Here is a 27994-nt window from a genome sequence, read left to right as displayed (position 1 = left end):
TTCACGAAAATCAAATATCATCCGGTCATAATCTCCAGCTGTATCGCCTTCTGATCTTCCGACAATCCTCCCAGTCCCAGCCCCGTCGACGCAATGGCGGATTCAGCGCCGACAAAAGCCGTTGCGCCAACGAAGCAGCGCAAAGAGAACAAACGACTTATCGAAGCACAGAAGAAATACGGCCGCGGCAAGGCCGTCCACACCCAGAGTATTAGAGACAAAAAATTACGAAGCAACCTACAAGCCGTTGAAGAAAAGTACAAGGATGCGACCCTCCGCGCCAAAGATGCGGAGATTCTTCTGGAGCATGAAGCCGGATTCCTCGAGCCCGAGGGGGAGATGGAAAGGACATACCGGGTGCGCCAGGACGAAATCGCAGCGAATGTCGGGGTTGAGACGGCGAAGAAGAAATTCGAATTGAGATTAAACGATTTTGGGCCGTACCGGGCGGACTATACGCGGAATGGGCGCGAGTTGCTGTTAGCGGGGCGGAAGGGACATATTGCGACGATGGACTGGCGGAATGGGAAGCTGGGGTGTGAGTTGAATCTGCGGGAGACTGTGAGGGATGCGCGGTGGCTGCATAACAATCAGTACTTTGCTGTGGCTCAAAAGAGAGCGGTCTATATATACGATAGCCAGGGCGTTGAGCTACACTGTCTGGACAGGATTGTTGAGCCCTGCTTCCTTGAATTCCTCCCCTACCATTTCCTTCTCGCTTCAGCTGTGAGTGCCTCCTCTCCCCGGTATCCATGCAAGCGATCTTTCTAAACAGAGGTATAGCAAATGAGCGGCCACCTCAAATACACAGACACATCGACCGGACAACTCATCGCGGAAATCCCCACGAAATGCGGAGCCCCAACAACCCTAGCCCAAAACCCCTGGAACGCAATCATGCACGTCGGCCACCAAAACGGCACCGTGACCCTCTGGTCTCCCAACACCGAAACCCCCCTGGTCAAAGCCCTCGTCCACCGCGGCCCCGTCCGCTCCATGGCAATCGATCGTCAAGGCCGCTACATGGTCTCAACAGGGCAAGACCTCAAGATGCAAGTCTGGGACATCCGCATGTACCGCGAAGTCCACTCCTACTCGTGTCACCAGCCCGGCGCTGCCGTCTCCATTAGCGACCGCGGACTCACGGCCGTCGGCTGGGGCACACAGGTTAGCGTATGGCGTGGACTATTCGACGCCGCGGCGGCAGATACAACGAAGGTCCAATCCCCGTATATGTCCTGGGGCGGAGACGGCCAGCGCATCGAGAACCTCCGCTGGGCACCATACGAGGATATCCTCGGCGTAGCACACAACCAGGGCTTCGCGAGCATAATCGTCCCCGGTGCGGGCGAGCCCAACTTCGACGCGCTGGAAGTGAACCCCTACGAGAACCCCAAGCAGCGACAGGAGGCCGAGGTGCGCGCGCTGATGAACAAGCTGCAGCCCGGCATGATCTCGCTAGACCCGAGCTTCATCGGCAAAGTCGACACCGTCTCGGACAAGCGCAATCGGGAGGAGAAAGATCTGGACCGACGGCCGGAGGAAGACACCATGGAGAAACTCAAGAACCGAGGACGTGGGAGGAACAGCGCGCTCAGAAAGTATCTGCGTAAGAAGGGGAGGCGGAATGTTGTCGACGAGAAGCTGCTCAAGGCGCAGGCGCTGCACAAGGAGCGCACTGCGCGCGCAAAGGAGAGGCTGCGGTCCGAGAGGGAGGAGTTGGGCCCTGCCCTGGGGAGGTTTGCGAAGAAAGATTTCTAATCTTTTTCCTCCGAGGATCTTCTCTCTTTCTTCCTTTATCTGCCTGGTTCTCTTCCGGAGACCTTGTTTCTTCCTTGGGTCTGTCTTGCTTTAACCATTCTTACTCGCTCTGAGCTCAGATACCCTGATTAGTAGAGCGAGTGGCGCTCTGCCGGTCTGCCATGAACATGCATTCGAGGGCGTTGGGTCGGTTGTATTAGCTAGAAAAATGTCAGTATGTCTAAATGTAATTTCGATGTACATCTACATAGTATGGGTTTCCTTCTCACTCGTACCGGAGGTTACTAAGGTACTACTAGTGCCATCACGGGTACTACTACTGTCCAAATTCATCCTGGCCATGGTCAGCATTTGACATCACAATAGAACAATCATAAATACGGATGGAGCTCTTTTCTAAACGGATGGAGAGTCTTGAAATGGTTCCTAGCATTGAATATGAAGTGATCCCAGCATAAAATCCGCGATAACGCCGAACAGAGCAAATCGCCATAGGAACCTCGAAAAAGTCATGAGTATCACTGCAGAGCACACCCGATGAGAGTATGGAGAAAAAAAAAGCACAACATCAACCAACATTAGACACAGCATCATCTGTAACGCTTATCAGGAATCAGGCTCAACGACAAGATATCAACCTCCATCAGGAGGGAAAGGTCACAGAACGTCGACTCCGGAAAAAAAACAAAGAACCAGGGCAAGCAACAAAGGTCGGATGCAAGAACGATGAAGAGAATAGAGTACACAAAACTGGGGTCAATCTATGCCCAAGGGGCTTGACCTCCACGCGAGGTTTTGTATTGTGGACTGGGAGAAACCTCACGTCCAGGAACCAAAGTTCCATAGACGTAACCCAGTATACCGCGCAAAAGACGATAGTAACAGCCTGTACCGACAATTGTCTCCATCATAATAACACCAAGTAAGCGAGACACTCCCATCCGATATGTCCAATGAAGAAAAAAGCAGCACTAGACTCCATACAACACAACGCAAAATTGAACAATGTAGCCGAACAAACGCCATTCCCAGCCTCTTTGAACTGATGTTAAGTCGCATAAGTAATTAGTTGTTTGCGAATCAAGCGGCAGTCCCTTTCTGCCGCTTTCCCCCCACCCGGGGACTAGCCTTCACTTTGGCAGGCCCTTGTGCAGTACCATTGACCTCACCACCAGCGTCCTCACCCTCCATCTTAACATTGCTAGCCCGTCGACGCTTGTTGCTCACATTAGGACTAGCGCTAGCGCTAGTCACTTGCTGTGGCATTGGACCTTGTGGTCCCATGCCTTGGGATCCGGAAAGGTTGCTCTGGCCAGGGCTCGGATGCGCCGAGCCCGAGAGATGTGGCGATCCCTGGACACCGCCGGGTAGGTTTAGATGACCCATTCCAGGGGATGCAAACTGGTTTGGCCCACCCATGCTAGGTGCCCGTGCGTTGGGACCTGGCTGAAGCCCGGGGTTCATAGGACCCTGCATAAACCCGGGGTTCGGGTTCTGGTTGTTCTGGATATTGCTGACAAGACTTCTCAACGATTCCGACGGTGTTAAGTTCGGATTCTGATGTGAATATTGGAACAGGAGCTGCATCTGCGATATTGTCTCGGCGACCTAAGTACCGTTAGAATAACCTGACCGTAGAACAAAAAACACTCATACATACCTCTAGAAAGCTCATCACAGGCGTTGGGACGCCATTAGACGTCACCATAGACTCGGGTAAAGTGAATGCGGGCTGCTGAGGTTGCTTCTGTTGGGCCCGTTTGCCTGTAGTCTTGGTGACTTTGGGACTTTGTTTTTGATCAAGTTCCAGCGCGTGCAATTGGCTTCGCGGAATCAACTCCTGGTGGCTCATAATAACGACATCAAGCATTTCGATTTTATTCTGGAAGTCAAAGTGTGCCCTTAATGTTCCGGTAGAAAACAGCTAGCGATAATGTCAGCAACAAGGATATGAATGAGGGGTTCCAAAAAAGCTCACTTGGGAATCGTTAGTGAACCAGTAGATGAAATAAGCCTTCGGACACTCGACAATATGACCTCCATTCGGTGACTCCCTTTCACGGGGTCCTTCGACAAGCATCTGTATTTGCTTGATACCACTCGCAAATTGCGTGAAGTAATATCGTGCAAGCGCCGGGGTAGCAATCTCGAACTGTTTGGCGCCAGCTTGAGAATTGAACACGCCCTGTCGGAGAACTCCCGTTGGTGAGTAGAATCTGTCTACAAAGTTTGACCAGTATGCTAAGTCACTGGCTTCATTTTTGGGCTGTGCAACAGATCAGCCTTTCGAAAACTATCATCTGCCAAGGGAAAAGAAAGAAAAACGACGTACCTGAAAAGCGCTCAATTGTTCGGCAAACGCGCCAAGACATAGAATTGCGCGCCCCTGCATGGCCATTCGTTGTTGCTGCATTATCAACGCAGCATTCTGTTGCTGTTGTTGCTGGGCTTTTATCTGAACTTCTTGCGCGGACATTTGGTGAGGTTGCTGGCCTTGCTGCTGGCCGGGGTTTTGCTGACCCTGTTGAGGTTGGGGTTGAGACTGTGACTGTGACTGCTGCGTTTGGGGCTGCGGTTGCGGTTGCTGCGGCTGCTGGCCGGGCTGTTGGGCTTGAGGGAGTTGCTGGGGCGCAAGGTTTGGAGTTGGCTGTGATTGCTGAGTAACTACAGGCTGCTGTTGCGATGGTTGGGAGGTCGGGGCTTGAGGAGGGTTTGGTTGCGGCGTTGCGCTTCCCTGATGAGGTGGCGGTCCTGGTTGAGGTTGCGGGGTGACGCTTTGAGCTTCATGTACACTTTGAGGTTGGGGCGCAGGCCGCTGCTGGGGGGTGTTTTGGCCGGGTTGGACAGCAGGGTTTTGTTGCTGGGCTTGTTGAGCCTGCTGAGCCTGTTGTGCTTGTGCTTGTGCCTGGGCCTGGGCTTGGGCTTGAGCTTGCTGCATGGCGATAATGTGTTGCTGCTGTTGGAAATTCTGGGGTTGTCCGTGCGACATTTGCTGGAGTTGCTGCATCTGCTGCAGATTCGGTCGCATCACCGGGTTCTGCATGGCGACCATTTGCGCAGCGTTCAATGCTTGTGTTCCATTCGGGAGGGATACCGAGAGACCCCCATGCTGTGGCTGTGGCTGCGATTGTTGTGGCTGCTGATGAGGTTGGGCCTGGGGCGCTTGTTGGGCCAACATCATACGTTGTCTGAACATTTGCTGCTGCTGGTGCTGGTGTAAGAGCTGCTGCTGCGGGTTTCCGTTGACTATGTGATATCAAGCATTAGCTTATAACCAGGAACGACTCAGGGGAATCCGTCGACCGATGGGAAGAGCCCTCGGCGACACAGGCCGGACATCAGAAGGACGTACAATTTTGCGCATAAGGTGGCTGTTGTAGAAACTGTGGTTGCGGGCCCATATGAGAGAGCGCGTGAGCGGGTACAGGGCCTCCTGGACCAGTGGTCCCCGCTCCCGGGGGCATTTGCGCCATCATTGGGCCTCCTTGGGAAACCTGAGGACCAGGTCCAGACACACCAGGGTGTACTTGTTGCATCATGGCACCAGGATGAGCATTTGGATGTTGACCAGGAGCCAATGCGTGGCCTGGAGGAAGACCCGGATGGCCAGCCATGCCTGGATGGGCAGCGAATGGCTGCGCCATCATCATCGCTAGGCTACGAAGTCACCGACAACGGGACTCCACAGCCTGAGAATAAAAAAGGACGACGAGAGGGGGGAAGGGAGGAGCGAGGAAAGAAGGAAAGAAAAAGAGGTGTCGATGATAGCGACGGAGGTTTGAGCGGACGTGGGACTCGAGAAGGCGCGCTTGACGTGGAGACACAACAGGGCCGCTTTTAGTGTCGGAGCGGAGGCTAAAGCCTAAAGACGCAGCTGACGGATGATTTGACCCTGCCAAAACCACACCAAATCTAAGGCATGGATCGGACCTGGAAGATATCACCGGTGTCGACCAGGTAATTTCGCCTGGGCGATCAATGTTAGAAAACGCGATGCAGAGGCACGGCGGAAGCGAGAAGAGAGAGAGAGATCGAGTGGAGGAAGATGGACGGGTGGAGGGGCTTTGGGGGACCAAAGAAACGGCGAGACGGCTCCTGGCCGACTGTCGCGATCGCCAGACTCAATTGAGGCTTGATAACGAACGGAATGGGTTTGTTCGCGGACGAACGACGGACAGCGCCACACAGGTGACAGGTCCCAGACAGCGATCAAGAGGAGGGGGGAAAGGAAAGGGGACGGAGCAGGGAATGCGGTGGCTTTCCAAGGGGGAGGGAGCAGCAGTGAAGAGGGAGAGAAGGCAAAGAGAGGAAACGATGAGATCTCCAGGTGTCGACCGAGCCTCTCTGCCCTCGCACCCAGCCCAACCACAACAATAGACGGAACTCACCCGTTCAAACAGCTCGTGATCCCGCGTTGAAGCACCAGATCTCAGATATCTTCCAGTCAGCCAGGGAATTCGCTCCTTTTGACAGTTATCTGCCACCACCTTCTGGTCCTGCCTCTGGATTTCTTTCTCTGGGGGCGCTTCGCTGGCCGGAAAATCCGATTTCCGGTTCCACTAGGCCTGGAGCGGTATGGCGTCTTCCGGAAAAACAAGACAGCCGGCGGTCAGAATCTTTTTTCTCTTTTCTTCTCTTCCACACCACTCGTCCTCCCCTCAACTTTTCTTCTTCCAATGTTGCAAGACAAGAAAGATTGCATGTCCTCCAGTGAGATTATTTCGATGGTCTAACTACAGCTTCATGTCAGGCTATGACATGGTCGTGATCTTCTTCGACAACTCTTCCGACACTATACTACGATGCAATGTGATCATACCATCCGCTACGCTAAAATCCATCACCAGCTACCTTGTAGGGTGAGTTGACTTTTTTTCCCGTCTTCTGCTTCCTGTCCAATCTCTCGAGGATGACAACCATACCTCTTCTTCTTTCATCACCCAAATCGCCCATGACGAGATAATTCGGACCTTCCTTTTCCCGGTTGGTCTGCTACTTGCCAGTATATTTTGTCTGAGAGATATCTTGACGCATCATTCATTCATCACACGTTTGCTGTGTACCTATCGCTAACGACTCGAAAGGCAGTAATTCTCATTGGACAGAAAGATACATTTGTAAGATTCCGTTAGTCGGCACTCCTTGCTTCAGCGTCGATAGTGCTGTGCTTTAAAGTCCTCTCTTCAGCCGATTGTGCGAACACCAGCTTAGACTACCCACATATTCTCAATGCGCATCGAGTTCTCTCAACCATTTGCCTCATTATCACACTCTTTTCTCCGTCGTTTAAGGCTGCGTTGATGCGCCAGTGGCACGCATCTGACATAAACACTATTAAACACTATTGGGCCTGTAGACTCTTAAGAATCAACCATCTGACATGGTGCGCTCCCAATGTTCGTACGTACGTATTTTTCGTCATTCAGCAGCCTCCGTCAGCCCTTCGGCTCGGTCATATTAGACAAAGCCTCGGGATAGTCAATAATATAGTTATGAGAAATCGTTAAGCATGTATTACGAGTAAATTACATATGCACTTAAGGTAGTCGTGCGATCTTCAGACGTTGTAGATCAGCTCACGTGACATCGCTGACAAAGAGGAAGACCGGGGCATGGATGGAATTGACATCCATCTAAAGTTCCACGCCTCGACCCAGCTGATGCAGACGCCTGTTTATTGCAGCATCAGCAGTCTCAAATTTTTCTGACTCCGGTGGTCTTGCCCCGGATGTACTCGTCAATGCAACAGGGTAGGCTCCTTTGGTCCCTCGCACGACCCTGCCGTTTCGTCGCGCACCGCCGATATCCTGCAGTTGTCACGTCGCCGTTGCGCCGCTTTCACCTCTCGCAAACATGGCGCTCATCAATACCAACTGATCCTAACGACCCCCGGAACTTGGGCTCCAACAATAACCCCAGCCAAAATTCAGCGCTCAATGGCAACCAGAGCACAAGAGATTCCGAGTCGGCGATTGAGGCGTCACCCGAACGGCTAAGCGCAAGAGACTCCTCGGGCCCGTATGGTTCAGCACTTCGGAGAGCACTCAGGAGTAAAAGGCGGTTAAGGGCGTCGTCATCCCACACTGTGGAAATTCCTAAATGGTTTTTGGACCTGAACCTGCTACAACCCGAGATTCCTCTCGCCAAGTCGGCGCAGGATACGGTGGCTATCCGGCCCCCCGGAAAGAGTGAACAAAAGTTCGCGGATACGGTGACCTCTGGGGGCAGTGACGAGAAGCCGCCTGGAGCAGATGGGGAGCTTTCTCTCCCGAGAAACCAGGCCAGGTACGCCTTGACCGACGCGACGTGGGCAGAACTGTGCGCCTCCGCTAAGGCTGGCCTACGACTACCACCCACGAAATATGCAAAGGATCCATCTGCACGCAAGTCTCACCTTGCGCTCCACTATCCAGGTACCGATGGGATACTGTTTTTGGATGCAGTGGTAAAGCGGCTCTCGAAAGAGCTCAATGCTGCTCTAGTGACACTCAATGCGCAAGACATCGCCCAACTCTGCGTCGAGCAGGACTTGGCAAATACAGGCTATGCTTCGCCCATCAGACTCCTCGGCTACGAGGTATTTCGGCCACCGGTACCAGATTCCGCGAAAGAGGCAGGAAGTGGCGTTAACGAGGAAGACCAAAGCAGCGCAGATCCGACAATGCCCCCAAACCTACGTTCTCTCGGCTTGGACCGTCCGAAGTTCATAACCATTGAAAGTTCTCGCGAACCAGGGGACATACCTCTTCCTGGCTTGTCTGCACTCAAGTCATTCCTTGCGGGAACCAATTTACCAGATAATTCGAATAACGCCACATCGCAGTCGTCACCCGATAGCCCTAGGGAAAGGTGGACTCAGCTTCTCCAGAAAATTCTTTCGCAAGCGAGCAAGGTTTCCGAACAGTCGGCCACTCTGCTTACGATTAACGAAGAGTCACCCAACGACTTTAGTGGTGCTGGGCCGGAACAGACACGCGATCTTATTGTCCAGGTCCAGGACTATAATGAAATAGAGAGCACTCGCGAAGGGTCCATGTTTTTAAGTCTCCTGCAAAAGTTGATTCAGGATCGACGAGAGAACGGGCACCGGGTTTTATTCATCGGAACGGCGTCTCAAGAGCTTTCCCCGGAATCCAATTCCTTGAATTTACTACAAAATTCATTTGATGACCAGTTCTCTCAAACAGTCGTTGTCACGCCCGCCATGGAACCCGAAGAAAGAGAGGACACTTTTAGCGAAGATCGGAAGATTCGAACTTGCGAGATCAACATTCGACACTTGAAAATCATGCTTCAGACCAAGCTTGGAGACGAAATCCCGGCGCAGGAGACGGATCGGCTTCGGAAAGATCTCATTAAGGTAGCGCTTGATAAGCCAAATCTTTCGGGGGAAACGGGGGATGAAGCGTCGGCGGGGATGGGACGGGTGTTGGGCAATCGACACCTGGTGGATGGGTCTGGTCTTGTCGAGCGGTATTGGTCGTATAATCAAGTGCATTGGGTAGCGACTCTCGCTCTTGGAAGCATGCGCGCGAATGAATCTTTTAGTTTCAAGGAGCACATCCTCCGTGGACTTGAGATGCTAATTGGGACAAACCATGCACGGGATCAGTGGCTGCAAAAACAATCACCGAAAGCGAAGCCTACCGAAACGATAAGCAGCCGCGCTGAGCTGATTTCAGGTCTGATCAAGAGATGCACTCCACATGAGAAGAAGCTGCTGAGTGGAGTTGTTGACGCCAACAGCATTCGCACTACCTTTTCAGATGTGCATGTTCCGCCCGAAACGATTGACGCCCTGAAGACACTCACATCTCTCTCCCTTGTCCGTCCCGATGCCTTCAGATACGGTGTCTTAGCTACCGATAAGATCCCAGGATTGCTTCTTTACGGTCCTCCGGGTACTGGCAAGACTCTGCTTGCAAAGGCTGTGGCTCGGGATAGTGGTGCCACCGTGCTCGAAGTCAGCGGGTCTGAGATTTACGATAAATACGTTGGTGAAGGGGAAAAGAATATCAAGGCCATCTTCACACTGGCCAGAAAGCTTAATCCTTGCGTCGTCTTCATAGATGAGGCGGACGCCATCTTCGGCTCTCGGAGTGCGGGCCGCCAGCGCGCATCTCATCGGGAGCTAGTAAATCAGTTTCTGCGGGAGTGGGACGGAATGAACAGCCTCGAGACATTCATTATGGTTGCCACCAATAGGCCATTTGACCTGGATGATGCGGTACTCCGTCGTCTCCCGAGGCGCCTGCTTGTGGACCTTCCCACCGAGAAAGACCGTCAGTCTATCCTGAAGATCCATCTCAAAGGAGAACACCTAGACCCTTCTGTCGATCTCGCCGAATTGGCACGTCACACTCCCCTCTATTCCGGCTCCGATCTAAAGAACCTTTGTGTCGCAGCCGCGTTGGCCTGCGTTCGCGAGGAGAATGCTCTGGCGCAGCAGCATACAGGCGATGAGCCCTATAAGTATCCCGCTAGGCGGACCCTGACATGGACGCACTTCACCCGCGGCATGGAGGAAATCAGCGCATCCATCAGCGAAGACATGTCGTCGCTAGGGGCGATCCGTAAGTTTGACGAGCAGTACGGAGCCCGCAAAGGTCGGCGCAAGAAGAGTTCCGGTTGGGGATTCAACGCTCCTAGAAGTGAGGAAGCGGCATCCGACGCAGCACGGGTGCGGTCGTGAAGGATGATGTCTCCGAGTGTCGGCAAGGCTTTCGGCAGGCAACGGTTTGGATCATGCAATGACATATGTACCACCACTTATTCTTGCCTTTGTTAGCGATACAAACGTTAGTCTAAAACGAGTATATACCACGTGTTTACCCTGTAATGGCGTTGTTCGCAGTCTTCAAGCTGTTTCGTCCAGGCAAATTTTTCCGATGAACCTCGAGCGCCGCCTTTTAACATCCCAAAGCTTGTCGTCACCTATCAACCGATATCTTCTTTCTCATCATAAAGAATGAAAGCCAATCATACAATCCATCATTGACACTTAGCACTGTCTATAATGTGATTCAAAGCGCAGATCGACAGCTAAAAGGCATCATCTACCCTAGCCCCTTCAATCCGGCCAATTCTCTCCTCACGCGATCAACCCCTCACATTCTCACTCGTCTCCCTTCTCTTCCCCCTCCCTCTCCTCCTCGCCTCAACCTTCAAAATACCCCAATAAACCACACAATGTCATCCGAAGCCCGAGACGAGGCCATCCGCGAAGCAAAGCGCTACGTTCGCGACGTCGTCAAAAACGACTGGTCGTTCGAGTTTTCCACCAAACCCGGTGCCCCGCCGCCAGTGTACCCTGCGAACCCCGAGCCCTCGGAGGTGGACGAATGGCGGCAACGCGAGTACGACACGTCGGGCTCAGAGCTTGAGCCGCAATTTTCGCCGGTTGGCAGTCCCGGTCCGGACGGTTTTAATGATGGTGACGAGGGGGCGCTGCTGGAGGAGCGGGCGCGGCAGAATGAGCGGCGGAGGAAAAGGCGCAGGCAAATGGAGGAGGAGATGAGTTGGAATGAAGGATTGAGGACATGGGTTGAACGGCGCGATGCTTGGTCGGGCGCACTGTCGAGGGAGAAGGTGGAGTCTTGGAAGGAGAGACACCGGCCGGTGGTGGATGATGATGCTGCGGAGGGTAATGGTGATGCTGCAGAGGATCATGCGACGGACTTTCCGGATACAGACGATGAGCATTCCCCTGCGCCTAGGGCCTCTGACCCGAGTGTTGTCCCCGGTGCGGAGGACATGTCGAATCTCGCAGCAAAGACAGAGGCTTTGAAGATTAATGGGACAAAAGAAGACAAAACGACCGCACCACCTCAACAATCGAAGCACAATCAGGAGAACGAATGCAAACCAGAACTAACAGCCCAAGCTGTCCCCGAAATCCCAGTCCTTCCACAACCTCTTTCTTCCTCCTCCGCTATCCCCGCGACATCCCCATCAGACAGTTCATCAAGCTCTCCCTCCTCTCCCCCACCGGCAGACACCTTCCACGACCCCCAAATCCCCGTCGTTCCCTCCCTGATCTCAAAGTCGAACCCCATCCGCGCCTCCATAACCCCAGCAATGTACCCCTCAATCTACTCCAAAGTCGTCATCCAAGGCCTCACCCCCACCGTCCCCATCAACCTCGCCGACATGACAAAGGCCATGGTCCAGGGCTGGAAAGCAGACGGGCAGTGGCCGCCGAGGCCTCAGAACCTCGTGCTCACAAACGACGCTATCGTCCGACCGAGCCCTACCTCTGCGACGAAACACCCAGATACACCTGCCATTCCGGAATCAGCTGCGGACAGGGACAAGAATGCGCCGAGCTCGCCGGAGTCAAAGCGCAAGTCTGGTATTGCGAGTACAGTGCGCAAGGTCCTGCATTTCTCGGGCTTCCATCCGCATCCGTTCCATCGGCGCGGGTCGTCAAGCCAGCACCAGTCGCCGCCGGAAGATTTGGCAAATCCTGGGGCTGGGGATGCTTCACCGGCCAGTGGGACTGGGACGGGGATTCATGAGCAGGGAGATAAATAAGAACTTCCTTTTTGCTTATTGGGCCTTCCTTATCAGGATTCAAACCTTGGGCGTTCAAGGCTCCTTAGGTCATCTGTCCATTTTCCTTTTCTTGCTCTTCTCTCTCCAATCATTTTCACAAGGAGCTGATCAATGCTCCTACGCATATCCCCAAAGTTTGTCTGTTTGGACGGTGCAAATGCAAGGGTACTGGCTTAGCTATTCGACTCGACTACTTCATCGAATTCCAAAAATACCACGGACGTCTACTCATTTGACCACACTGGACTGACAGTGGACTAGAGCATCCAGTATCATGTAGAGTAGACTTCGAGTATATCAGCGAAGTCAACGGTTCGGCCACGTCCCAAATAATAGATCTCCTCAGACGAAACTGTGCCGTCCACGTCCGGGAGAGTTCTCACAGTCAGAGTGCACAAAGCTTCCATATAGGATTTGCTGCAAGCACTCAGAGATCACATAGGTCGAGGAACTACAGTACTCAGATACTGGGAGTCGTAACAAGTCCTTTCTTTCTGGAATGTTGAACCCCGAATATATCTTCTTGGTGATATGATGGGACGTACAACTCGAGGACTTTATCTAGCATTTCAGAAGCAGGTACTTCTTAGTCGGTACCTATCAGCCGGCCGTGGTCCAAGCTGGTATTGATATGCATGCACCATAAATCCTATTCGAACACGTCCTGAATAATACCTGATTTCTTCAACGGAGCGTACAGCTCGAGGGCACTAGTCTTCCAGAGGGTACCAGCCGGCCGTGGTCCAAACAGATTTTTGTATATACATGCATCATAAATAGTATATCTATTCCTTAAGTGCATCAAGTGCTGTCAACGTTTCAACCATGTTCCAAATAGAAGATCTCCTCAACATAGTGTACAGCTTTCATGGCCATAATACTCCAAAGGTACGGCTAAAAAGAAATTGCGGGGTCATTGAAATCTGCGGCCAGTCTGCAGGGTGCAGATTGGAAGTGAGGATTGTATGGATGATATCCAACTCACTTATTAGGCAACCAATGTCCACGCAGGGTCCTGAAATAGGTCCTAAAACCGTATAGACAGCGTTAAATTCGACTTGAAAGCGACAGAGAAGCGATTGCGATTGAGGTGATAGGGAACAGGAGATGGAGGATCCCGAGATCACTTATAATCTGCTTCCAGTGTTCTCTGATGAGGTGACAAGGCGAGGCCTTGAACGAAGAGAGATGTGTTATCGCGGCAATACGTAGCAATGGTTTCAGAGGCGATGGTCAGGTTTCGTATGGGGTGAGATTGAAATGTCGGTCGTCAAGGATGAGAATATAATTGAAGATGGTGGGATGGAAGAATGAAGGTGAGGAGTGGGGTGGAAGGAGGTTGAAGAGAGAGGTTATGAGGGAGAGGATCTGAGTGAGGGTGGAAAAGATAAAACGATGGGGGTGATGAACGTAGGTGACCCTTTGGACGAGATTAAGCGAGAAGAAGCGAAATCAGCTGGAGTGACCTGATACGAATGCTGTGATCTGGTCGAGGTGATCTGATCTTTGAACATGTTTACAGACACTTCCTAAACGGGAAGGCCAAACAAAGCTGGCTGAGGTCGAAACCCCCATCATGTATGACCTGACTCGGCCGTCAGCTAGAGCTTGATCGGTAATTTGCCCTTGCTAATACGCTTACTTCCCCGCAGCGCAACCTAGGCCTTCACAACTATGTATTACCACTATTCAAACCAATCAGTACTACCTATGCAGCATATCAGTCACCCGGGGGGGTTATAGTGCGGGTCGGGTGGTGACCAGTAGGAACATTGCCCTTACAGGACACATGTGGAGTTCCAGGCTTCCAGCTCTCGTGGTAGGCGGGACTGTGGTAGACAGTAAACACCTCCTTGCGCCTTCGTACTATTCCGAAGCCTTTCACTGTTGGCATTTCTGATAGTGCCAGGTTGGAGGTCAGGAAAACAGGAGTCAGGCAGGCCATCGTTCGTTACACTTTTATTGTTAGGCCACTACCTGTGGCGTCTGCAGCTTTGATGGTGCTTGCAACGAGTCATTATTTATACAACAATATTATTAGGATGTTACAACTTACTAGGCGTCACCCGTTGAGAATGAGAGGGATGAACCGATGCCGCAAACGAAGATGACTGTGCCACGACAGAATATCTGATAATCCGTAAGTTTTTTCGGCTGCGGCCGAAGTACTCTCAGTGAGGGCTTTGGCAAAGGGGGGAGTTAAAAAAAAAAAAAAAACGTCCCCGGTCAGGATCGAACTGACAACCTCATGATGTACGTAATCTAGGAAGATTTATAACAGTCATACGCGCTAACCAATTGCGCCACGGAGACCTCTTAAATAAGAAAGTATATACGAAACATATCTGACCGAAGGCTGGGAAAAACGAGTATGTAACTCATGCAACCTTACAGAAAGAATGCGGTTCTCTAAAGCTAGTTGTAAGAAATGACGTAGGAAGGTAGTAGGCATATCGCTGGAGGAAAAAAAAGCCGTCCCCGGTCAGGATCGAACTGACAACCTCATGATGTACGTAACCCTTCTAAGGAGATTTATAACAGTCATACGCGCTAACCAATTGCGCCACGGAGACAAGCTATCATTTCGATGATGAAAAATTGATACCATTTCAGCCAATACATAGTGTGTCAGATGTCTGTCAGATGAGCCGAGGTCAGTCGCTCACATGTCCCAATCCCGGCACTCTCATACCTTCCCAAAACTAAGCTCTCCTCTACTTCATTCTCTAACCAGCTTCTCTTTAGCCACTGTTTCGAGTGTCTTGATCTCTCGAAATGTCTGAGTCAGGCTCCAAACCTTCAATCCCGTCATGGCAACAACAGCACTCCACCATTTCGCTATCAACCTCCGATGGCAACGACGCCAGCAACAGCGCTGACCGTTCAACCCTACTAGAGCAAGCCTCAAAGTTTCTCCAAGACGACACGATCCGGGATGCCTCCACGGACCGCAAAATTGCATTCCTTGAATCCAAAGGACTTACCAGTACGGAAATTGACGGCCTACTAGGCGTGCCGCGGAATCCCGAGGCCAGCGGCAACGGCGATAGCTCAGCCGAGGAGAGCAAAGGCGCAAACAATTCGAGCACAGAAACCCCCAACGAAGCTATCCAGAAACCTACATTACCTACACCTTCGAACGCGACACAGGTCAACTCCTCGGCACCTCGCGATGTTCCGCCCATCATCACCTACCCCGAATTTCTTCTCCACCAGTCCAAACCCCCGCCTCTTGTCACCCTCCGCAGCGTCCTGTATACCCTCTACGGCGCCGCAGGCCTCGGAGCCGCCGTCTACGGCGCAAGCGAATACCTCGTGAAACCAATGATTGCAACCCTCACAGACGCCCGTCTGGATCTCGTCCAGACAACGGAGGAGAATCTAAAGAAGCTCAACGAGAAACTAGAGCAGAACGTCTCTCAGATCCCGCCTAGCCTTCTCTCTAACAAAATCACTACATTTGCTTCTGCCGACGATATCTCCGAGGAGGACACCGACTCCATAACCTCCGACCCAACGGAGCTCTTCCACCGCGACATCGGCACCCAGACCTCGCAAGACCTCATCCAACCCCCGTCCTCCTCCTCCTTTACAATAAACACTCCAGCAGGCACCACGGGAACAGACTCGCAAGCAACAATAACAACACAACAGTCCCGCCTCGGATCAATCGGCTCGCACCTCCGCGACCTCGAAGACGCCCAGTCCCAATCCACGACCCTCCACGACACAACCCGCAGCCGCATCGCCGATCTCCAGCAGTACTTGGACGGCCTGCTCTATTCTAAGAACTCGTATCCTTACACTGCGACAATGGGGTACGGCGTCTACAGTACCCCCGGTATTGATTCAGGTAGTGCGGCGGTGACGGGGGTGGGCAGGGCCGAGGAGGATGCCATCTCAGGCTTTAGGGCTGAGATCCGCGGGTTTAAGGGGGCTTTGCTTAGTGCGAGGAACTTTCCGTCTGGGAGGGCGGCTGGGTTGAGGTCTTCTTCGTATGTTAGGTGATGTAGATAGAGCCCGTGCGGGTGCTAGTGTACTTGATGCTTTTGTGTTTAGCGATTTACCATTACCACTGAATGGTAATAATGATAGTGCGGCTCTTCGATCATACGTCTTGCTTCTCTCCTAGACTACGCGTCTAACACCTATATGTACGGTCGAGCTTTCCTGGTAGCGCTGAGTAACATTGCAGTTGAAATTTGCTGACGGGTCAGAACCTTGGACTCACGTTTATATATATTTTCCGTCTCCAGAATACAAACCTACTCCACCTATCGACGAAAGCAAAGACCTAGACCCTACAATAGAAGCAGAGACAGATACTTAAAGACAAGAACCATTAATATAACATTGACAACTGAAGAAGAGACATAAGATATAAAATGAATCGTGCTATTCCCCCAGAACTTACACATAAGCACCTCTGTCAGCGAATTGGGGGCCGACATTATCTCCCAGGCTGTGCACATCATTGCAGAAAGATTTTATCCCGAATGGATACGACCAGTGATATACTCTACTTAATCTATGGGGTCACCTTGCTCATGCTGATGAGACGCTTCACACCAACCTGGAACCGAGTAATTAGTAAACGTACTCATCAAAACGTGGCTGCAAGCATACCATCCAGTTACCGCACTCGTCATTCCTGTTCGTCATGATATCGACGTGAATCGTGCGAGCGGTCTCGTAGTCACGGGCCTGAATGGCGCGGGCGAGCTGGACCATGTCCTGAACGGTGTTTGGCTTCAAAAGGTCTTCGTTGTTGAGGTGATCAAACAGATAGTTTAACCTTCTCTCAGCATCGTCCACCTGGGCCTTGAAGGAGGACGGAGCTCGAGCCTTGACGCGCTGCATGTCCTCTGAAAGAATCTCAAAGATAGGCTGTGCGTCGGCGGGAATGTGAGATCGGTCACCGGAAGCTATTGCGGTTAGAAGAGCCAAAACAAAATACTAGCGAGGTACTTACGATACTTAGGCGGCGCAGGGGTGGCCTTCTTCATCGAGGAAGCGGTGCTTGGACGAGACCCTGGGGCTTGAGGTGGCGGCGGCACTTGCTGGACCGGCGCCTGCATGGGTGGCGGTGTACTAGGAGCGTACGGGTTTGCTGCTAGTGGCTGTGCAGGTGGAGGAGGGGCATAAGGGGAAGCAGCTGCCTGCGGGGGAGGAGGAACAGGAGCCCGTGACTGGAGCTGTGGGCTAGCGGCCTGCGCTGCCGGACTCGGTGCGTACCGGTTGGTTGGCGGAGGAACAGTTGGCGGCGCATTGTAAGGAGAGGGTCCACGAGGAATCGACGCTGGCGGTGCCATAGTAGCCATAGTAGTGGCGGGCGACTGTGGCAGGGTGGCATAGGGGTTCGCCGGCGGGGGAGGAGAGATGGGAAGCGTACTTGGCGGAACCTGTCCTGCCGATGGTGGCGAGGTCATTCGCGGGGGCGGAGGAACGCCCTTTGGTGGAGGCGGGACCGACGGTGCCCTTTGCGGGCCAGCACCTACAGGAGGAGGACCTTGGGTGATAGGTGAAGACTGGTTGGGGAAAGGCGAGGCAATCGGTGCGCTAGACGCGGGAGTTCCTCGTCGTGAAACCGGTTGCTTAGCGAAACCCTCGGGCAAGTCGTTCCATGCAGGCAGATTCCTGGCGGTAGTGTATGTGGAGATGTTGGAAGGAGACTGGTTGGAAGCGCGAGGTGGAGGAGGAATGCCGGCTGCTGGCGGAGGCGGAGCACCGAATGATTTCTGCCGAGACTGATACCCCGCGGGAGGAGCATAACTACCACCTACTGGCGTATAGCTGCCACCCGGCGGCGCAAAGGGATTCGTGGGTTGTGCGGGAGCCGCAGGCGCTGCGGCGTAGGGGTTGGGAGCAGCGACCGGGGGAGCGTAAAGATTTGCAGCGGATGCAGGAGGAGCAAAAGAGATTGGGGTAGCAGTACTGGCTCCAGCGGAGAAAGTTGTCGGGGGCTGGTAGGGAGCCGGCTGAGGAAGTTGCTTGTTAGGAGTTGCCCTAGCGGCGGTGACGGGTTGAGCCCTGCTGGCAGGCTGCCTCGTGGCGAGCTTGATACGGTTGCGGGCGATCTCGGCTTCAGGGTGCTTCTCTGGAACAAGATCGAGGTATTTCTGCGCGACTTGCAGGCGTCCATGTGTAGCGACAACATCGGCATACTCAATGTACTTGTCGTAAAGCACACCGAGCTTCCAGTCTGAATCCTTGGTACGCTCCGTATCCTCGAACTTGGTAACTTGACGGAAGATTGTCACCTTCTCAATCAACGACTGAAGAGCGCGAACATGGATTGAGAAGCTAGTGTCATTTGTAGCAGTCTCAATGGCCGTCTGCTCACCCTCGCGCAGTTCGTCGATCCAGATCGAAACCACCTTCTCCAGTTTCGAGCCGGCGAGGAAACAGAATGAGGCGTCCTTGCGAGCGGCTTTGTCTCCAGTACTCCGAATCTGCTCCTCAAGGCGTTCTCCAAGAGCGTCGCAAAGGTCGGCAAAGTCCTTCTCTTCAGCAAATGTGCACAGGGCGACCATAACTTCCTTCCAGTTGGACAGCTCGGCATTGTATACAACGTCCCAAAGGTTCTTGCCAACAACGGAAGCCAGCAGGCGTACGTAGTTGGGGCTGTTTGTCTGCTTGGAGAAATAGTGCTCTTGTGCCTTGGCGATACATTTCTGGCCACCAACAATGGCAAACATGAACGCATCGGACATGCGGTCCTCCCTAAGAGCATGATCAAGAGCCTTCTCAAAATCGCCGAGGAGGAGCGCCTTGGTGATGTTCTTGTCGGCCTCGGATTCATCGCCGTTGAAGATCTGGAACGGGTTGTTGGTCTTCGCGCCTTTAGATGCGGCGAGATCGGTCAAAAAGTTGTCGTCAGGGCTAGCGTCGAACATCGATTGCAGGCGCTTGTGCTTCTTTGCTCCCGCGGGCTTGGACTCCTTGGGGGAAGGCTCGCCGTTGCCGTTAACTTCATCCTCTTTACTCAGCCCAAGCTTGGCTAGTCCCTCAGACACATCGTCGGCCTGGTCTTTGAAACCAAGATACTCCACTAGACCTTTTCGGGGGTTCTCTGAGAGCAATGCCTCAATCACCTTCCAGTCAGCCTTTTCTTCCTCGGTAGCGGCGCTTGTAGCCCTATTCTCGCAGATGCTCTTCAGATCGCCTTCCTTGAGCGCAGTCTCAAAAGTCTCGGTGGACTTTCCAACAGCCTCGTCAACCTCGAACGGAGTGATCTTGATCTTGGATGCACGGCCACCCTTTTCAGCCAAGTTAACGGACACCACTCGTCCTCCAAAGCCAAAGGCCGCACTGCAGGGTCGCTCGAGCCATTTCGGGGCCTTGGGAAGCGAGAAACTCGAGAATTGAGGCTGGCTCTGAGCCTTGGCGAAGAAGTCTTCTCCATCGAGAGCCTGGTTTTGGTCGACGACAGCTTGGGCGGTTTCCGTGCTGGTGTTCTGAATGGTCTGAATCGAGATTCGGCCGTCGAACGAAGCTGTGGCAAAGAAGTTGGGGTTGTGAGGGTTCCACCGAGTCTGGAAGGTCCAGTTCGTCACGACGGGGAATTCGCCGTACGAAACTCCGGTCTGAGGGTTCCAGCAAAGTGTGCGGTTGTCCTTGCCAGATGACAGAAGTAGATCAGGGTCCTGGCTGCACCAAGAGAGCGACAGGACTCCGGCCTCATGTCCGCGAAGCGTCTATAAACCGTTAGCATAAAGGTACCAGCATGGAAAGCCGGGATCACATACCCTCTCTGGGGCGTGGGAATTCCTCAGATCCCAGACATTGATGATGGGGTCTGACTCGAGCGGTGTTGCCGTCACAAGCTTGGTAGGCTACATTTCGTTAGCCACGTCCGTAATCGGTAAGTGACGAAGTGGTCCCACCTTCTCAGGATCCCAAGCAACAGCGCTGACAGCTTTCCGCCCCATGTTGTTGAGAGTCAAGCTCTCCTTCTTGGTCTTCACATCCCATACGGTCACGAAGCCGGCACTGCTACCAGTAACTAGAATGTGCGCCACCTTCTTGTTCCAGTCGAGACACTCAATATCGTCGGCGCGGGCGGTGGTGCTTCCGAGACGGTAGGGGTTCTCGATGTTGTTGAGGTCGGAGATATACAGCTATGACCAGGAGTTAGCAATTGTCCACGCTGACCCGAATTGCAACACCAACCTCGCCCTTAGCACCTCCTGTAGCTAATAAGTTCGAGTGTCTGGGGTTGAACTGTAGAGCCTTGATGGCCCCTGAATGTTTCGAAGTCCTCGACAATACGGAATCGCTGGCTCTGTCAGCAACTAATTGACATTATTGTTTACAGATCACCAACCTTGCACCACTGAGCAGCTTGTCGGCGTCCCATAAATCGAGGGATCCGCTCTCGAGACCACCGGCAATTATCCCCCGCGAGTTATCGTCTGATTCCGTCCAGGCGAGGTCGTTGAAGCTAGTGAATAATCCCAATTAGTCCTTATACTTATAGAGCAACAGAAATAGATGTACTGCGAGGCCATACCCTGAATCAGTGTCAATCTTAACTGCTGGCTGCAGCTCAGCACCGGCATCCTGGTTGCTCAGTGCCAAATCCCAAAGCTCAAGACATGTTTCATTTGAGAAGTCGGCATCAACGGCGCCAGCACGCGTTCCGGTAGCAATAAAGGGCGCCGCAGCTCCGGGGGACCAGGCGAAGGTGGCCGTTCGGGGAATCTCCCTCAGACGCACCATGCTGAGGGTAGGGGTCTGTTGGTGTGGGGGTATAGATAGGGAGTAGAAGGTCGTTCAAGCGGGATGCTCTAGATTCAAGCACGGACGGAAATGAGAAAGTGATAAGCAAAGTATCCAACGAGGACTCTCCCCTCTAATCGAAAACCGAGGGGTGCATAGAAAATAGGACGGGGAGAGGCGATCGAGTCCGTCGTCCTGGCTGGGCTCTGGTCGCTGCACTGTCCGCTCAACCAAGCCAAGTGTCCTCCGGGGGCGCCAATTCGCCCCTAAACCCAATTCGGAGCTCGCCAAAACACCTACCGAGATCTCGACACGTGACTAATATCAGAATGCCCGCTCCGAGGTCTCAAAGACAGAGAGGGAAGCTTTCCGCCCGCGTCAATACGCCCGACTCATACTTGGATTTATCTCCACAATGAGTGAAAAGACCCGCTTGAAATGCACGGTTTACGTCGGCGGGCTCGATCAAGCCGTCACCGTGGAGACCCTGGCCGAGGCCTTCGTGCCCTTCGGAGAGGTTGTTGATATTACGCTTCCAAAACCCGACCTGCCCAACTCCAATGATGCCCATCGGGGGTTCGGATACGTGGAATTTGATGTGCCAGAAGATGCGAAAGAAGCGATTGACAACATGGACGGGAGTGAGCTGTATGGACGTACGATAAAGGTTGCGCCCGCCAAGCCACAGAAGGATGCCAATGAGGGCCTAGGAAGCAAGACGGCAATTTGGGAACAGGTATGTCTATGCGCATGATATACAGATGCAAATCTGGTTCTAACAGCCTGAACAGGAAGGATATTTGTCGAAATACGCCGTGAGCGAAGAAGACAAGCTGGCGACCGAGGAGTCAAGAATGGAAGACAACGAGTACTCGCAAGACCCAATGCGACGACTAGAAGAGCTCGACGTCGCAGGACCTAAGGCTGAATGAACGTGAACATGCTACGTTTTGGAAAAGGCCGGGAGAAGCCAGACGACAGTAATATTGAACAATATTGCTCCATCAGGACCCTTCGTTCAAAGCCGTACTATATACACGCGCTCAAACTCTGAGCCTGAGGTTCTCGAGATATCAACCTCCGCCAACCCCCCAAACATCTACTCGCCCGCGGATAATACATATCGGCAACACAAAAAGAACAGGAAAGCTCAGATCGGCCATTGTATGGAATCAAAACGTGATGGTACATTTTAGTGCTCACGGTCCTCGGGGCGGTTGGGGGTCAGACGGAGAGTCTTGTCAGTCATGAGCTTCCTGGTGCTTGAGTAGATGGCAGCTCCGACGGCGACACTAGCGATGAGGTGTTAGTTAGAGATACGTTGAGCTTGGGGTTATGACGAAATCGGAGGTCATCATGTGCAGTAGCGGCGGCAATCAATCGGAGGAAAGACATACCCAAGAACAACACCTGTAAATAATTAGCATCATACTTCATCTCGTACATCGCAATTGAGATATGGGAATGGAAGACAGTGACATACCGAGAGGGAGCAACTCCGGAGGGATCTTCTTGAGCTGGCGCAGACGCTGGGAGATGGTGTGAGCTATGAGAATTCGTTAGTATATTCCCACGACATCCGATATAATCATATATGAATCGTCAAATCGTCAATTGCGATCTCTGGGTTCGTACCGCTTTGGGCCTCCTTCTGCACGTCTGGTTAGTAGCCGCCAAGCCTTTTTTTCACATCATGCAATTGCAGGGATGATAAGATACTCACGGGAGTAGGGAACGCAAAGGGCCGAGTAGGCTGCATCCTCAGAACACGAGTTGGATACATGGTGTATAGATCGTGGTAGACGGAAGCACTCGGGGTGGGTAAGGGTGGGATGGGGGAAGGTCGAGAATCGGATGTGGTGACGGAGCTCTGGCGATGGCAGCGACTTGACGGCTTCGGGTGTTGTTTAGGAAATCTCGGCTTCTGAGTGGCTCGTTTACCTGGGCGGTCACTCCCGGCATGGGACCTCACGGATCATTCCACCCTCATCCTCACCACCACCTCCAACAATCACTCCTCCATCCCCTCTCCACATCCCCGTTCCAATTCTTTCAATCAAGCTTCGTTGATTGATACACTACCGCCAAAATGGGTGCCATTCCTGAAGCCGACCCCGATGAGCCCGTCGAGACCAAGCCCTTCAAGTTCGTCACTGGTGAGTTCCATTCTTCTCCCGAGCTCAATTTGCTCTTTGCGCTCGAGTAAGACTCAATTGCTGACCTCTTTCTAGCTGGTATGTCTTGCGCATATACTCGAATCGAACCAACTGCTTTTGGTCCCTATCCGCTGGATATCCCCGGTCTCTGAAGCTGACAATCTCGCGTCCAACTGACAGGCTACGACGCCCGTTTCCCTCAGCAGAACCAGTACGCTTACCCAACTCAATCCACCGCTTCTCACGATCAATTGCTGACGACTCAACTCAGGACCAAGCACTGCTGGCAAAACTACGTCGACTACCACAAGTGCGTCACCGCTAAGGGTGAAGACTTCCGCCCATGCCGCCAGGTAAACACCCGAAACAGCTCCCAAGTCAAGTAGTCCAGCTAGCTAATGACCGCAGTTCTACCTCGCTTTCCGTTCCCTCTGCCCCAAGCCCTGGACTGACCGGTGGGACGAGCAGCGCGGTACGCTTACTTTTACTCCCTTTCCCTTAACAAATATGTGACATGAATCATTTACTGATAACCATCGCAGAGAAAGGCAACTTCCCCGCCCGCCTGGACCGGTAAATTAGACCAGACTTGTGCTAGAATTCCAGCGGTGATTTAACCTTAAATGGCTGTTTCTTTGTCAACATGTACTCTACCTGATCTGTGGGGATTATGACACGAGTCTCCTTTTTTCTTCCCCCTTTCCTCTCTCCCTGGGTTGGGCTAGTTGGAGATGAAGGTGTATATAGACTCGCCGTAGTTTGAATGTGCACATTTCGTGTTGATTTTCCCCCTTTGTTCTGTGCGATAACGTGCTATCACTCGTATTCGAAGGAGCATAGATGAATCGCCCTATGTCTGAAGACATTACTCTTAAGTGAAGAGGTCGCTCTACGTTTACGTCTTCAGGGCAGTACACCATCTCAGTCTGATTGATGTGACACTTCAATCTTCGCCACTCTTCTATCTATTTGATTCTCATCTATTCTCATCTATGGATCAAAACAGTTGCAGCGCAGGGCCGGATTACCCGACTCACCAAGCGACAATCTATCAACCAAGAACAACAGAAAAGGAGAAAGAAAGCAGTCTTTCCGCAACACAAAACATGACGCAGAAGCATGAAAAAAGTAGAAGTAGGGCTAGCAGAATCCGAACAAGTAGAAGATAACAGAGCAAGCCACCCGTAAGATTCAAGCACATGCCAAGTTTCCGCGTCAAAAGACGTTGGCAGGTCTGAGTAGTTAGATAAGACGATGGGAGAAGAAGGCTGAGGAGTGCGATGTGAGACTGTCTGAGTGTATCGTGGGGCGGTGCCGCGAGGATGAATGGTAAGTAGCCAATAAGCAGAACACCTACCTCGCAGGGACGGCGAGCGAGATGAAGAAAGGGTATGAGGGGTGGCGAGACAGCCAAGTCTAACTATGTACAGGAGCATACCCAAAAGGAAATCAATTCAAATTTCGTATCAGAGGTAATCCAATCCAGCTAGCGGCAAATGCGAGAACGTGCAGGTGTAGGTAGTGTAGATGAAGACGTATGTGGCATGGCGGTTCGATTAAATGGCGCTGATTAGTATGTCAGGAGTAGTCGTCTATAGTTGTGCCTTATCCTTCTATATCCCCTTCAAAAAACGATAGAGCTTCTTATGTTCCTCAAGGAACACAAATGTCGCAATCGTGTGCGGCCCCAATCGAATGAAACTAGGCACCCACCCGCGGAAGGCCCACGTGAAGCCCTCCTTTCTGATAATCTCGCGCAGCAGGCCGACGATGCCGTGGCCCCTGCTCTCAGCAGGCGAAGCACTCATGACCCTCGTCTTGATGACATCAACGGGACTGCATACCGTCGTCGCGACGAATCCCGCCGCCAAGGAAGCAGTGAAGTGTGTAGAAAGGTTATCCGACATCCCGAGCTTCTCGAGACACGCACGCTTGAAAACGTCATAGGAGACGAGCTGCGAGGATGTCATGAGGATGGCGCGCGTAGAGTTCGGCCATACGCCGCGGAATAAACTGGAGACGCCCTCTGTGCGTGTCATCTGGACGAGACCGTGGAAAGCGTGGCGATAGTTGCGCCGTTGGGCGGGAGGGAGCGCGGCGTCGGACTGCATGCGCACGTTGAGGACATCGGCGGGGTTTCCCGTGATGCCGCCGAGAATGCCGGAGGTGCAGGCCATTCCGAGCAAGGTGAGGAAACCCGGTGGAGATGAGGGAGAGGTAAATCTAGACTTGAGCTCTTCATAGATGCCGAACCGGGTCGTGGAGTATGTGAGTTGGCGCAACAAGGCGGCAGAGAGCTAGACGGGTATTGATGTCAGCGCAGAACTTTTCGCCTCCGCTTATCCTCTTTTTCTTTAGGCCAGTACGTACCCCATTGTATAAACCAAAGAATCCGTTATTCCGCAGGATATGCGCGAATGTACCTAACATCGTCGAGGGTGCGCCAGGCCCCCGCGTTTGCAAACGGACCTATATACCAGTCTCAATATCTGAGGCATAATGCGACAAAGACGGAAACGCAAATAGATAATTTATTTACCTTGACTATACTCCAGCCGTTAGCCAAAACTCAGGAAAGCCAAAGGAATAAGAAAAGACAAATCTCACCAAGATCCAACGGATGCGTAACCGCAGCCGCAAAACATGACGCAGAGCCGCCAAACCAGAAGGGATAATGCACCTTCTTCACAGGCGCAGCAACCTGCGGGGGCTGCTCGCGCGAGCGCGACACTTCCAACTTCACGGGGCTTGCCATCGTCAACAACAGGACGTTGACATTCCAGCGCCGAAGGGGGTGGAGCGGAGAGGAGAGGAGGGGAGAGGTTTGGAGATGTTGGAGTACGAGTTGGAGAAGGCAGGCTGAGAATTTTAAAGATGTAGGACGGAGATAGATCAAGGCTCCGAGAGTCTGCGGCCTCGGAAACGTCAGCGGGGTCCGCCAATCACCGGCTCGGTTTACGCTTAGGCTCGCCGCTCCACCGGCGATGCGGCAATGCTCGGTAATATGGGAGCAACGTAGATGGGACGTAAGAGAAGGCTTTGTGGGTGGATTGTATCTTGACAGGCGACCCATATTGTTGCTTCTCCATGGTTGAATTGTGGCCGAGAAACTTTCGAGAGGGGTTGTTTGGCGGGTAGTCTGCGCGGCATAAGAGATAAAGTACAGCCTGCAACTGAATCATAGTTGAAGATGATATACTATTGTACATTTTCATTCCAATATTATACATATATACACACGAGCTCTGAATGACTATCGTAGCTCGACACCTAGCTGCTCGACAAGCTTCGTGCGCACGGTTTCATGGAGATTATTGGCTTCCTCGTTCGTCAATGTACGCTCCAGACTCCGGTAGTTGATCCGATAGCACAAGCTCTTGCGACTGGTCTTGGGATGGGTGAACTCGTCAATCAGCTTGACGTCCTCAACAAGGTCACCGCCGATACCGCGTACGATCTCCATGACATCGTTCTCATGGACTGGCACCGCGCCGCCAGCGGCACTTCCGCCGCTAGTAGACGCGGACGGGAGGAAGAATGCAACGTCCTTGTAGCAAGCGGGGTGTTTAGAGAACGGCTCGAAGCGGGTAACTTGGCCTGCCTTGAATTGAGACAGGAAGCGCTCGTCTTTTGACCAGAAAAGCCGGATATCGGGGATGTTGAAGAGGAGCATGGCGATGCGCTCCAAGCCTAGCCCGAAAGCCCACCCCACGCGATTCGGCACATCCGAGTTGATAAGGAGCTCCTGTTTGACCACACCACAGCCTAGGATCTCCAGCCAGTCGCCCTGCCAGAATACTTCCAGCTCCCATGACGGGCTGGTGAAGGGGAAGTACGCCTCTACCCATCGAACCTTCAGCGGCTCTGTCGCGAGGCCTCCCGATGCAGCGGCTTTCTGCGCCTCGGTAAAGACCTTGATGACCATTCTTTCCAGGGACCTCTTAAGATGCGCAGCAATGGCCTCGACCTCCTCCTCGCTGTGATAGTCGGCTTGGAGCGGGTTTCGTTGAGGATGAATGGTAGGGTTTGGATCCTCGACGGGTACATCATGTGGAGGTATGCTGTTGACATCTTTCATAATCGCAGCAGCAGTCTGAGTCGCGTGCTCTAGAGGCTTGTCACCAGGCCTCTTCCACAACATGGCGCCCTCCATCTGGTGGAACACCGGATAGTGGCTGCGATCAATCGCATCTCTCCGATAGACATCAGCAACAACGGTATACCCAACTTCCTCTGGACGCGTCTCCTCATTGCGGTTGATTTGCTGGAAGTAGGCCTGCTGGTGCGCACTCGTGTGTGTCCGTAATACAGTCTTGTCATTGAGGTAGTATGTATCAGTGCGGCTCCGGCCCGGATGGTCCGCGGGGAACCCGAGGACGTCAAAGTTCTGCGCGGTCGACACAATAGGATCCTTCTCAGAGTAGTTGCCGTAGACAGGGCCGCGGAATTGGCTCTCAATCAGCTTGCGTGTGATTGCGAGCGGGTGATTTTCATCGAGGTAGAGGCGGCGACCGACATGCGCGAGGATCTGATCGGGTGTGTTTGTCCAGTCGTCAGTCGAGTACGTTTTGTCTTCCACAGTCAGAGGCTTCGATTTGGCTGGGGAGCCCGCTGTAGCTTCGGGCTTGTTTGGTGTACTTTGTGTCCGGCGCGCAGCTGTAGAGCTCCACTCTCTATGTCCGAGAGCTCGAGGTTCTGGGAGACGGGAGAGTGGAAGGCGGATGCTCCCCCGGGCTGAAGCAATTGACCATCTTCCACTGCCAAGGCGTAGAGCCCTGCTCGTAGCGAACAGACGCATGTCT

The 27994-nt window shown here is 52.8% G+C and overlaps 12 protein-coding genes and 2 non-coding genes across 14 annotated transcripts; 6 read left to right on the top strand and 8 right to left on the bottom strand.

The window, feature by feature from the left end:
- The first annotated feature begins 4 nt into the window (after positions 1–4).
- BDV17DRAFT_109964 (WDR46/Utp7 family protein) lies at positions 5–1958 on the top strand. The gene is made up of 2 exons (XM_073753824.1): positions 5–726; positions 784–1958. Exons 1-2 carry the CDS (start codon positions 94–96, stop codon positions 1759–1761), a joined length of 1611 nt encoding a protein of 536 aa, XP_073620273.1. The 5' UTR covers positions 5–93; the 3' UTR covers positions 1762–1958.
- Positions 1959–2764: 806 nt separating this feature from the next.
- Positions 2765–5663, bottom strand: BDV17DRAFT_109867 (LIM domain-binding protein). Its single transcript, XM_073753822.1, has 5 exons — positions 5114–5663; positions 4094–5007; positions 3740–4027; positions 3422–3685; positions 2765–3369 (listed from the first exon to the last, which is right to left on the bottom strand). Exons 1-5 carry the CDS (start codon positions 5409–5411, stop codon positions 2842–2844), a joined length of 2292 nt encoding a protein of 763 aa, XP_073620272.1. The 5' UTR covers positions 5412–5663; the 3' UTR covers positions 2765–2841.
- A 1334-nt stretch (positions 5664–6997) lies between these two features.
- BDV17DRAFT_109919 (uncharacterized protein) lies at positions 6998–10559 on the top strand. Its single transcript, XM_073753823.1, has one exon. It carries the CDS (start codon positions 7490–7492, stop codon positions 10451–10453), a length of 2964 nt encoding a protein of 987 aa, XP_073620271.1. The 5' UTR covers positions 6998–7489; the 3' UTR covers positions 10454–10559.
- A 283-nt stretch (positions 10560–10842) lies between these two features.
- BDV17DRAFT_109852 (DUF4050 domain-containing protein) lies at positions 10843–12717 on the top strand. Its single transcript, XM_073753821.1, has one exon. It carries the CDS (start codon positions 10951–10953, stop codon positions 12292–12294), a length of 1344 nt encoding a protein of 447 aa, XP_073620270.1. The 5' UTR covers positions 10843–10950; the 3' UTR covers positions 12295–12717.
- A 1095-nt stretch (positions 12718–13812) lies between these two features.
- BDV17DRAFT_251969 (uncharacterized protein) lies at positions 13813–14456 on the bottom strand. Its single transcript, XM_073756479.1, has 2 exons — positions 14372–14456; positions 13813–14318 (listed from the first exon to the last, which is right to left on the bottom strand). Exon 2 carries the CDS (start codon positions 14258–14260, stop codon positions 14036–14038), a length of 225 nt encoding a protein of 74 aa, XP_073620269.1. The 5' UTR covers positions 14261–14318; positions 14372–14456; the 3' UTR covers positions 13813–14035.
- Positions 14457–14532: 76 nt separating this feature from the next.
- BDV17DRAFT_t23 lies at positions 14533–14628 on the bottom strand. Its single transcript has one exon. It is a non-coding gene; the product is annotated as a tRNA-Asn (tRNA).
- A 160-nt stretch (positions 14629–14788) lies between these two features.
- On the bottom strand, positions 14789–14888 carry BDV17DRAFT_t22. The gene has a single exon. It is a non-coding gene; the product is annotated as a tRNA-Asn (tRNA).
- Positions 14889–15027: 139 nt separating this feature from the next.
- BDV17DRAFT_109819 (peroxisomal membrane protein PEX14) lies at positions 15028–16515 on the top strand. Its single transcript, XM_073753820.1, has one exon. It carries the CDS (start codon positions 15091–15093, stop codon positions 16321–16323), a length of 1233 nt encoding a protein of 410 aa, XP_073620268.1. The 5' UTR covers positions 15028–15090; the 3' UTR covers positions 16324–16515.
- A 5-nt stretch (positions 16516–16520) lies between these two features.
- On the bottom strand, positions 16521–21218 carry sec31 (putative protein transport protein (SEC31)). The gene is made up of 8 exons (XM_073756478.1): positions 20828–21218; positions 20642–20758; positions 20488–20593; positions 20202–20435; positions 20064–20150; positions 17288–20012; positions 16942–17240; positions 16521–16888 (listed from the first exon to the last, which is right to left on the bottom strand). The coding sequence occupies exons 1-8, from the start codon at positions 21034–21036 to the stop codon at positions 16844–16846; spliced, it is 3822 nt and encodes a 1273-aa protein (XP_073620267.1). The 5' UTR covers positions 21037–21218; the 3' UTR covers positions 16521–16843.
- A 233-nt stretch (positions 21219–21451) lies between these two features.
- BDV17DRAFT_287098 (RNA-binding protein) lies at positions 21452–21968 on the top strand (the record flags this gene model as incomplete). Its single annotated transcript, XM_073761088.1, has 2 exons — positions 21452–21772; positions 21828–21968. 2 exons carry the CDS (start codon positions 21452–21454, stop codon positions 21966–21968), a joined length of 462 nt encoding a protein of 153 aa, XP_073620266.1.
- Positions 21969–22228: 260 nt separating this feature from the next.
- Positions 22229–22819, bottom strand: BDV17DRAFT_287097 (uncharacterized protein; the record flags this gene model as incomplete). Its single annotated transcript, XM_073761087.1, has 5 exons — positions 22229–22328; positions 22434–22446; positions 22520–22582; positions 22672–22687; positions 22760–22819. The coding sequence occupies 5 exons, from the start codon at positions 22817–22819 to the stop codon at positions 22229–22231; spliced, it is 252 nt and encodes an 83-aa protein (XP_073620265.1).
- A 52-nt stretch (positions 22820–22871) lies between these two features.
- BDV17DRAFT_251956 (cytochrome c oxidase subunit VIb) lies at positions 22872–24008 on the top strand. Its single transcript, XM_073756477.1, is given in 6 exon segments — positions 22872–23192; positions 23205–23206; positions 23372–23403; positions 23464–23545; positions 23601–23664; positions 23735–24008. The coding sequence occupies 6 exon segments, from the start codon at positions 23126–23128 to the stop codon at positions 23767–23769; spliced, it is 282 nt and encodes a 93-aa protein (XP_073620264.1). The 5' UTR covers positions 22872–23125; the 3' UTR covers positions 23770–24008.
- A 102-nt stretch (positions 24009–24110) lies between these two features.
- On the bottom strand, positions 24111–24716 carry BDV17DRAFT_109640 (uncharacterized protein). The gene has a single exon (XM_073753819.1). It carries the CDS (start codon positions 24626–24628, stop codon positions 24179–24181), a length of 450 nt encoding a protein of 149 aa, XP_073620263.1. The 5' UTR covers positions 24629–24716; the 3' UTR covers positions 24111–24178.
- An 89-nt stretch (positions 24717–24805) lies between these two features.
- BDV17DRAFT_279147 (putative mitochondrial dicarboxylate carrier) lies at positions 24806–27990 on the bottom strand (the record flags this gene model as incomplete). The annotated part of the gene is made up of 5 exons (XM_073759662.1): positions 24806–25489; positions 25563–25615; positions 25800–25922; positions 26463–27803; positions 27951–27990. 5 exons carry the CDS (start codon positions 27988–27990, stop codon positions 24806–24808), a joined length of 2241 nt encoding a protein of 746 aa, XP_073620262.1.
- Between the last annotated feature and the right edge of the window lie 4 nt (positions 27991–27994).

The sequence above is a fragment of the Aspergillus undulatus genome, assembly GCF_047715775.1.
Source record: "Aspergillus undulatus strain CBS 261.88 unplaced genomic scaffold BDV17scaffold_3, whole genome shotgun sequence".
NCBI classification, from domain to species: Eukaryota; Fungi; Ascomycota; class Eurotiomycetes; order Eurotiales; family Aspergillaceae; genus Aspergillus; species Aspergillus undulatus.
This window is presented reverse-complemented; position numbering and strand designations above follow the sequence as displayed.

Coding starts and splice junctions, on each gene's coding strand:
- BDV17DRAFT_109964 (XM_073753824.1), top strand. CDS start 94: ATGGCGGATTCAGCGCCGACAAAAGCCGTTGCGCCAACGAAGCAGCGC. Junction 727..783: donor ATTTCCTTCTCGCTTCAGCT/GTGAGTGCCTCC, acceptor ACAGAGGTATAG/CAAATGAGCGGCCACCTCAA.
- BDV17DRAFT_109867 (XM_073753822.1), bottom strand. CDS start 5,411: ATGATGATGGCGCAGCCATTCGCTGCCCATCCAGGCATGGCTGGCCAT. Junction 5,008..5,113: donor GCCACCTTATGCGCAAAATT/GTACGTCCTTCT, acceptor GATATCACATAG/TCAACGGAAACCCGCAGCAG. Junction 3,370..3,421: donor CTGTGATGAGCTTTCTAGAG/GTATGTATGAGT, acceptor AACGGTACTTAG/GTCGCCGAGACAATATCGCA.
- BDV17DRAFT_109919 (XM_073753823.1), top strand. CDS start 7,490: ATGTACTCGTCAATGCAACAGGGTAGGCTCCTTTGGTCCCTCGCACGA.
- BDV17DRAFT_109852 (XM_073753821.1), top strand. CDS start 10,951: ATGTCATCCGAAGCCCGAGACGAGGCCATCCGCGAAGCAAAGCGCTAC.
- BDV17DRAFT_251969 (XM_073756479.1), bottom strand. CDS start 14,260: ATGGCCTGCCTGACTCCTGTTTTCCTGACCTCCAACCTGGCACTATCA.
- BDV17DRAFT_109819 (XM_073753820.1), top strand. CDS start 15,091: ATGTCTGAGTCAGGCTCCAAACCTTCAATCCCGTCATGGCAACAACAG.
- sec31 (XM_073756478.1), bottom strand. CDS start 21,036: ATGGTGCGTCTGAGGGAGATTCCCCGAACGGCCACCTTCGCCTGGTCC. Junction 20,759..20,827: donor AAGATTGACACTGATTCAGG/GTATGGCCTCGC, acceptor ATTATTCACTAG/CTTCAACGACCTCGCCTGGA. Junction 20,594..20,641: donor AAGCTGCTCAGTGGTGCAAG/GTTGGTGATCTG, acceptor TGACAGAGCCAG/CGATTCCGTATTGTCGAGGA.
- BDV17DRAFT_251956 (XM_073756477.1), top strand. CDS start 23,126: ATGGGTGCCATTCCTGAAGCCGACCCCGATGAGCCCGTCGAGACCAAG. Junction 23,404..23,463: donor CGTTTCCCTCAGCAGAACCA/GTACGCTTACCC, acceptor GACTCAACTCAG/GACCAAGCACTGCTGGCAAA. Junction 23,665..23,734: donor CCGGTGGGACGAGCAGCGCG/GTACGCTTACTT, acceptor TAACCATCGCAG/AGAAAGGCAACTTCCCCGCC.
- BDV17DRAFT_109640 (XM_073753819.1), bottom strand. CDS start 24,628: ATGCTCCTGTACATAGTTAGACTTGGCTGTCTCGCCACCCCTCATACC.